Source organism: Varroa jacobsoni, unplaced genomic scaffold, assembly GCF_002532875.2.
Source record: "Varroa jacobsoni isolate VJ856 unplaced genomic scaffold, vjacob_1.0 contig02743, whole genome shotgun sequence".
Lineage (NCBI taxonomy): Eukaryota > Metazoa > Arthropoda > Arachnida > Mesostigmata > Varroidae > Varroa > Varroa jacobsoni.
The window spans coordinates 36,838-45,754 of NW_019214878.1; the positions used below are offsets into that span (position 1 = coordinate 36,838).

At 40.5% G+C, this 8,917-nt stretch overlaps 1 protein-coding gene across 3 annotated transcripts; it reads right to left on the reverse strand.

The window, feature by feature from the left end:
- Positions 1-1,574: 1,574 nt before the first annotated feature.
- On the reverse strand, positions 1,575-6,779 carry LOC111272619 (uncharacterized). 3 transcript variants are annotated; one of them, XR_002687621.2, is made up of 4 exons: positions 6,667-6,779; positions 3,311-3,407; positions 2,848-2,939; positions 1,575-2,637 (listed from the first exon to the last, which is right to left on the reverse strand). XR_002687621.2 is itself a non-coding variant. In XM_022854184.2 (4 exons), the coding sequence occupies exons 1-4, from the start codon at positions 6,466-6,468 to the stop codon at positions 2,365-2,367; spliced, it is 447 nt and encodes a 148-aa protein (XP_022709919.1). In that variant the 5' UTR covers positions 6,469-6,779; the 3' UTR covers positions 1,575-2,364. The 3 variants fall into 3 exon arrangements, 2 of the variants coding, with proteins under 2 accessions (XP_022709919.1, XP_086829477.1); XM_022854184.2 differs by having other exon boundaries at positions 2,885-2,939; positions 6,447-6,779; XM_086973351.1 differs by having other exon boundaries at positions 6,447-6,779.
- Between the last annotated feature and the right edge of the window lie 2,138 nt (positions 6,780-8,917).

The window sequence follows — 8,917 nt, forward strand, 5'->3', positions numbered from 1 at the left end:
CATCTAAGATTTTATAATGTAAAGGCAACACCGCTCGCGACAACGGTGTCATTAAGAACTTTAAGTCACTCACGCTTAAGGTTGATACGTTAGTGGGTAGACGGAAGAAGGGGGAAGTTTTTGTTTGACAACCAGTAACAGTTTCTAGCAGGGTATCGACAATAACCAGGAAAACTGCTTAGCTTTCTTTGAGACTGCCCAGGGGCTGGATATTGTATTTTCCAGCTCAGTAAATTCAGCTCGCTTAATCGGGAGTTCAAGCACTTGAGATCAGAGACCTAGCATCTTTGCCAATAAAGAATCACTGTGTAATGAAATAAGCTAAAAAAGCGTGTAATTTTCTTGAAGGAAAAATCCTTGTGTAATGAAGGGATCATTTTTTGTGTTCAGACAATTCTGCACATACTATTCGTAGAATCATAACCATTTCTCATAACGCCTTTGGTTCCATAATCTCTCCCTTAAATACTGTTCAAGATTATTGTTTATAAAATCAAGTATAGAACGCCTACGGCGATTTAGTTTGCTAGCAGGAACTCATATTGGCATTAAACTATACGGAAATCATCGAGAAAAAAAATAAATAACTAAGTATCACTACGACTTTCTCAAACCTCAACAAGAGGTTATATGTTATAATTGGGATTGCCTTTTTCGTCTATAGGGCGGGTCAAGCGCCAAACAAATAGCTATTAACAAATCAGTAGTCGTCATCTTAGGTAGAAATTTAATCTATCTGTCAAACGTAAAATATTTTTATAATATTTGTTTCAAATATTTGTAAACAGCTAAAAAGGCGACTGCCTAAAGTAAGATCGATGGTGTTTCTTCTCGAGTAATTCTGTATTTGCGCCTAATCCTATAAAATTTTGTAACGCCGATCTCGGGAATAAATTGGGTGTAATTAACGCATGCATTACTCTGCGTAGACACGTTTGCTTGGCTGTATGTACATATCTTGAAAAATAATACGATAATGGCTTTATCAATATCCTCGACAGCTACACCGTTACCACATGTCAGAGGAGCGACTTCACCGTGTACATTTAGCCATTTACTCGAAAACTCTGAGGAGCTGATATCTGTTAGGTCTTCTGCACGGTTACGTGGCCCAACGGATGTACGAATGAATTCCCGTAATAGTCGATGACGATTCGAAATCAACATGTTAATTGTTTGAAGCGTACTTGTAGCGCCCATGATACATTTACGTGAAGAACTAGGATCAGTGGTGGGAGGACTAAAGCAGTTGTTTGAATATATGGTACTTCTCGGCAAAGTTGTAGTGAGAAAAGACCCGTTCCCATTTCAAATTCACGGTGATAGTTTCGTTGTGGACTTTTGAAAGGTACAGGCGTTGCATGTGAGAAACTATATTTTACAAATCATTGCTTAAAAGCGAGTAATCAAGTAGCACTATTTTTTATCCAAGAATTGTACATCGATGCTTGTCATCAAACGTTCATCGTTAAGGAAAACGAGGTCCAAAATGGTACCATCCTTAGGGCGTGTTACCATGTTAACAAGTCGCGAGAAGCCGCTAAAAATACACAAACATGTTAATAAGCGTTTGTTCAAAAATGAGTGAGTCCTTTATTTCAGACTGATAAGTATTTATTTATTCATTCCAGTGCAAGTTGTTTTCGTCCAATTAGTTACTGCCGGATGCAACACAATTGTGCGACCGTTCTCTCCAGACCTCAAAACACTTTTCAAATCCGGTCATGGGGATAGTCTGCGCACTCAGTTGGGTTAGCGATTCTTTCTTCGAAACGCTTCCCCTTTCCACCCTTCCTCAGTCTCGAGAAAATGGGTCGCAGGATCTGCTGAATACGGAGGTTGGGGAAACACTTGCATCGCACTCTTGGCAAAAAACTGCTGTGCGAGTAGTGAAGTACGGGCCCGTGCATTGTCGTGATGAGGCACTCAGGACTTCTGCCACCGTTCTGGTCGCTTGCGTCACACAGACTTGCGCAATCTTCTTCAAACTACTTGATGAACTCATGAGCAACAATTCTCCGATGGTACAAAGAAATCCTGTGAGGACCACTTTGTTCTCCGATCTGGGTCGTGCGACTTCCTTTGGGCGGGGCCCGTTTTCGAAGCGATACTGGGAAGATTGCATTTTGGTCTTCCCATCATAGCTGTATATCCGCGTCTGGTACCTCATAATAACTTGTTTAAACAAGCCTGGCTCCTCCAGAAGTGCCAACAGGTTTACTGGATACAGTTATTTGCGGGTGTTTATCTCCTGGACATTCAATTGTTTGCCGTAATTTCCGTGACTCTCAAACGATTGCTCAAAATGGCCGGACATGAATTAATGGAGATTTCTATTTCTTCTGTTAGATCTCTTATGGTAATTCAACGCTTGGTTAGATTAGATCGTAGTGAGTTGTTTAGGGACATGTTGTGGTCTAGGTTCGAACTTGGGTATAGCCACACCTCGTTTCGTGCTGGGAGCCAGCAGTCAGATGGAAAAGCTCGAAGCACACGTCGTTTTATTCTATCCACGTTCTCGCCCGTGATCCTTGTCAAAGGTCTTCGAAAGTGAAGATCGTCCGTAAAAGACTCAGAAACGCATCTGCTTACTTGAGCTTTACTCAATGTCGAATTTGCGTAGACATTCTGCAACATCTGCAGAGTATTTGCGTAATTAGTTTCATATTTTGTTATTTCAATTGGGAAAAATGGCACATTATACATTAATGCATATTAGTACATAAATTTCATCTCATCGTGAAACCCGGTATTTCATCTGTGCATAGCAGAAGCCCTGCCCTTTTTCCCATAGTAAACGTGCATCAGAAGCGATCATCTAGTGGCGCGAAAATCCAAATGACTCACTAATTTTTGGACAAAGGATCATAAATTGTTTACTAACGGCGGTGAGGTACCATCTGGGGAGGTCCAATCGACTGTAGGAAACTTGAAACCATCTGCAAATGATTACGGAATAATTGACTTGCATCAGATCATCCAGCTGATCACAAAGCATTCGTATTCCATTCGGAAGATCAGTTTAGGATTCAGTAGGGAGTAAAATGTACGCAGATTAAATGATGGCAAGTTTAGGAACCATACATAATATCAATACTGACTATCTCGGATTTGTAAGTGTAAGGCCATGTCGTGCGGCGAAACCCAGATTTTGTGAGAACACGTACATCTTCATCGGCGCGATAAATCTTTGCGATGACAGAGTAAAAAAGCCCAGCACAAGGAAGGAAATTATTAGTTAATGTCTCTATAATTAGAAGAACGTGAGTTAAAGTGGAACAAGTATACTCCTATAGGGAATCACAGGTACCTTTCTTGACAAGATAAGTGACGATCCACAGCGGAGCGGCGATATGTGGTAGAAAACGTGCCTCTTTGCTCAACTTCTATCGGACCTCCTGAAGAGTCTGCAAGACGACAATGCAGGCATAATTGAGTCTTGACTTTAGTGTCTATACAACCAATAATCTGTGGTAAACTAGTCTGTTCGTTACACACGATTATATATTACTATTACATTATTATATATTAGTTACAATAGTATGCTAATTACACTTCAGATTTAGCAGTCAGTTTTTTGTGGAGGGATCCTGAGTCAACTGAATAAATATCTTTGCGGGCAATTACCACTAATTTATTGGCAATTAATGAGTGTAGCGGCAACACGTTGCAGTGAAAAGCGATTTCTCAAGAGCTTCATACGTACGCATACAAAATGTATTTACATCGCCAGCCGTCATCATGTTCATCTACGTCTGTGTGAACAATCACCCTCCCGTGTGAGTTTTTAACAATAAAATAACAGGCACCCGACATCGGTAAGATTTCACCGGGTGATCGAGTCACTGACTGAATACCGTCAGTAACAGTCGTAATGATGAAGATGATAATACTATTTGTATCGCTTCTTCTCAAGGCAGGCTACTCGCTTGCTTCGACTTTGCTGATGATGATAACATCAATGATCCCTAACCTTCCCGTTGTCGTCCCCGAAGTCGACTCTCTACGGGTTACTGGTTGTGTTGTTACTGTGTCGCGGCAATGACGCCTCCCTTGTGTCTCAGACTAAACTGGGGACTGGGAGAGTCTACGATAGACAATTCCCCTATGCTGGCGCCGTTGGCCCAAGGGGAAGGCGGACGAAAGCCTAAAGGCGCAGTGTAGCGAGTGAATGAGCTTGTGAAGGTCTTCGGGTTCTGCGAGAGTAGACGGGTGAAATCATGGGAGAGTATCTCGAGGGAAATCACAGCTACCGCTACTGCCAAAGCCACTGGCCCGTGGGGGCCACTGTCATAGCTTTGGAAGAAGGACTAACTCACACTCAGTTTGACTCAGGACAGAGGCTCGGCTGTTCCGCTGCGCTCATCACTGCGTCCACATCATAGTCACCATGATCGCCACCCCCAGCATTACCAACGGTAACAGCCAACAAAGAAGCAGGGGGGGAGGGGGGCACCGGAAGCAGAGAGGTTGTAGCAATATCACGTTCGTTGTTGAATCGATTCGTCGGAGAACAGGTGGAAACGATAGTTAGGTTGAAGGCGGCGCAGCTCGTGTTTAGAAAAAAGAAGATGAGAAAAAGCAAACAGAATATTTTTATCGTTTCCTATCCATCTACTTATTCAACAGGACATAGACTAAGTTCGATACACGTGTGAGACGATAGCACACGATCTCGAGTCTGGGAACGCAGTCGGCACAGCAAATGTCGGCACAGCAATAATATTGTACTAATTCTGTTCTCCGTAGTCCTAGAAACTCCAGGCATAAGAAGGATGGGTTTTTGTGTCAAGAGTCGTCGTCTCGAACATGCTCTTGCAGAAAAGAGCGAAAAAGTGAAAAAGAGGACAGATAGATACGGCCTAATACGGCTAACCGACCCTCATCTTTGAATTAATCTGCCTGAAAGCTATGCGTCGCTAGTGGTGACGCATTACATAAGTTGTTGAGGTAACGCGCATGGTAGCCTGTTTAATCCGATTGTATGCATGCATGTGTTTCGTCGTTGTGATTATATCTTATTTTTTTAAGTACCCTTTTACCGAGAACTACCGAAGGACGGTCGAAACTAAGTTTCAAAAGGACCATTCAGGTATACATCACTTAGTTAGTGGATTTCCATCCTACTTGGTTGTCGAAAACCCCAAACCATTAAGCTCATTACTATTATATTTTACTTACCAGTTCCACACAACTTCGCTTCTCACATACATCACGGTAGAATCGATAACAACTAGGATCTATGCTCTATGCTATAGTGGTGCTACCGTTCGACGACGAGCAGGCGGGCAACTTTTGGAGGGCAAATCTATCACACACGGGGGGACGGAAACTACGTCCTAATTTATGTGCGGATTTTTTACTTCCCGATAATTGCAATAATTTACTCTAAATATTTCATCATAGCTTATATTTGATGAATTACACTGGACTATTTAGTAAGTATATGAAGCGTTGGTTGAATTTAAAACCGACGATGGCCTAGTTTATCTGGGTCTCATTTTAGAGACCTTTTAATCGGACATGTCCTAGACTTAAGTTGACTGGAGCGCTTTCGTTGGGGAAATGGTTGAAAACGTTCAAGTAATTTGAAAGAACGATAGCGTTTTAGTTCTCAAAGCCGATACCCCATGATTGCGCCCGTCGCTGCCGTAATTTATTACCTCGTTTTTGTTTTGATCATTTTGCAATGCATCGCTCCACCATCAACATGTATATCACTATCCATTTAATGAGATAAGGAACGGTATTTTCGTATCAATTATTGTGCTATTGAGAGATAAAATCCTTTAAGGAGTATTATCATTTACATAGTCGACCGTATTGTCTCTCATTTAACAATATAATATAATAATAGATAACAGCTTTTCAATGGGAAATATGATAATTTAATCGAAAAATAATTGTGTGCAAGGCTACTGACCTATATATTGAAACGTAAACATAAATGTCAAATAAGCGACCCTTTCTACAATCGCTTTAAGGGTGCCTTAATATCATCCAAAGATCAAATTGAGATAATACATATTTTCACATATTCTTTTCTAGTTGATTGAATTAAACATTAATATGAGTAGTATATACTAGTTTTGTTTATTATTGTATCACACTGTAGCTGTAGAGACGTATTTGCGAAAATTCCTTTATCATAAAGTGAACGTCCTGCTGGTAATTTGCTTGATATTTGTATGGCTGAAAAGATTTTTTTGTGTATTTTGAGGGCATTTAGGAGACGGAAACGTCATTACTACGTCGAGATCTATAAAGGCAGAACAGCTGAACGCGGGTTAATAATCGAATAAAAAACACAGCAACGTTTTCCAGCAGTGGTCTACGAGAGACGATTGTTCTAGGATAATAACAGCAGCAGTCATCGATATGCGGCATCTATCTCCTATGCACCTTTCTGTTTCCTTTTTCGTTCATTCTTTATTTCACTACTTCACCTGTTCTGCTTGTTTTCCGCATTTTCGTTTGTCGTATGTTGCTTCCTGTTTCCCATTGTAGCTGATCAACCGACTTAGCCTCGAGTCACCTGGCTACCCTCTCGTGCAGGCTGTACACTAATCTTTACGGCCGGCCCAGGGCTACGTTTCTGTGGAGGCTGCTGGCTTAGGGAAGTGCGTTTTCGCATGGTCAGGTCACACTAGTTTGTTTGCCACTCACTTTTTGCGGAGGTAACTGGTTGGTCCTGAGGTGAGCCGAATAGGGCCGTTCTATCGCGTTTAACTAAACGCAAACGAACCGAACACCTGTTAGCTCTTGGTGCCGTTGCTGCGTTCACGAACAGATGCACATTTATATGTGTTTGCACTCAATGCTGAAAGCGTCCTAGGGACAGCGATGTCGTCTGCAAGACGGTAGAAACTTCGTACGATGAGAAGCGACACTAACTTTTCATGTAGAGAAATAGGGAGTGCCTTCCGTTACGTCACTCAAAAAGATACGAAGATTTGAGAAGAAACGCCTTTATAACTATGCAATAACCGAAATAGTTAAAGAGGTCAAGCACAGTTTACAATATCACTGAGACGTATGATTTGCTTAAAAACGTGACGTACATTTCCCTATTGAATATATTAACTTGTGTTAATAATAAATATTTACGAAAGGACACCTTGAAAGACATGAGATGTTTTAAGTATCCAGTATTTTAACAAGAAAACAATTAGTAATAAGAGACTGCAGCTTAGATCCATTACTTGTTGCTTAACTTGTATGATAACAGAGTCTTCATTGTACTATGCTATACACATGTATGAATAGTTGGTAAAGCTTCGCAGGGCACATTACAAAGGATCTCTACTAATAGAATTTACTATGTAACAACACACTCCAGCTCGTCGCCCAATACGCGTGACTTACAGAATAGGCATGCTTTTCAAACCTTTTTTTTGCACTAATTCAATGATCTATCTGTTGCTTTATTTATCTTCAAATTCTAATTGTTTATACGTCTACTATACGTGTATATACAAATTGCTCACTATAACCTCGAACTAGATTGGTCACTTTGTATCTGATATCGTATGATGGCCCCATCAGGATATTTTCTGAAAAATAAGCGTACAAGCGTACTTAATAACAACATAACTATTTCAGCCGCATTCTCTCCGGAGGATCCCTAATAAATTTCCGGTAAATTTCAAACAGATAATCTCACATAACGGTTCACACGCACACACAGACACACACATATTTTTCTTTATATATATATATTCCGAAAATGGCAGCAAGAATTTTAATTATTTGTGGTGGACGGACGGACTTGACCCTTGGTGAAGACTTTATAACGAAAAGATCGTGTTCGCTCGGGAAAACTCACTTCCCTATCATTAGAACTTGAGTCGTGCGCTAGCAGATAGCTCATTGACCTTCTCTCAAACATATCGCTTAGCCTGATTACTTTCTTTGCTTGACTCTTTTAGACTAATCAAAGAGTCCTCAAAACAAGCGAAAGTTATGGTTTAATTCCTACAAAAGTTGAGGTAAGTGAAAAAAACAAATCATAACGATAGAGGAATTATATGATACTGCGCCACGGGTAAATAAGCGTAACTGACAAAGTGTAAGGGAGAGCTCTTGCCGACAGGGAGCCACCGGATCGTTTCAACTTCGACAAGTTAATGCCCATGTCGGATGGCGATTGCTACATGTTATATCGCTTACATTTAAGTGATTGAAGATTATTGTTCAATGCACGTTCTTCGCTGATAAAGCGAATCTGGTAGAGCGAATATCTAATCACATTCTGATAAGGCAATAACTGAACTTGCGGCGCGACTCTTAGACATTTGGCAAGGTGACTGTGCATAATTCACGTCCCTTATTAAATAGCGATCATTTATATATGAGATGTACGCGTGAACAAGAGTCCTTAAATATAACTAAGAGCATCTCGATTGAGGAGCGTTAATTACTGAACTAAATAGTAATGTTTTTAGCATGTCTACGATAAGTTGCCAAGTGCCATTGACGCTAAGTATTGTTCAACTAAAATAGTTTGTGTAACATAAACTAACGTTACAGACAGACTGGTTGGGCAGATATCTATCTCTATGTGCTAACGATACCGCGTTCCGTTTCCCATCAAACGATAACGATCGAATACCTATTGAACCATATACTGCTACCCTTGACGACTTATCTAAATTGAGGCGTCCTGCATAGCCCCTATAAAAACATGGTAGTCGTAAATACGCGAGACAATTAATCGATGAACTCTCCGTTTTATCACTAAGTATCTTTAACCTGATCACATAATTTATATAGGTACATAAAGATAATAAGTGTTATTAATGCAACAATATGAGCAGCTTTGTTTTATTTCGTCGTGACAGGACGCCACAGCTAAATTTAGCGCTTTCCAATAAACTCTAAACAAATACAAAAAATAAAACTGTTAATGACACATTTT

Bases quoted from the DNA above. Each gene is read 5' to 3' on its own strand.
- LOC111272619 (XM_022854184.2), bottom strand. From the start codon at position 6,468: ATGCGGAAAACAAGCAGAACAG. The intron at 2,940-3,310 runs GTACCTGTGATT...AATCATTTGCAG, and splicing joins CACTTATCTTGTCAAGAAAG to ATGGTTTCAAGTTTCCTACA. The intron at 2,638-2,884 runs GTTAGTAAACAA...AATACTCTGCAG, and splicing joins CCAGATGGTACCTCACCGCC to ATGTTGCAGAATGTCTACGC.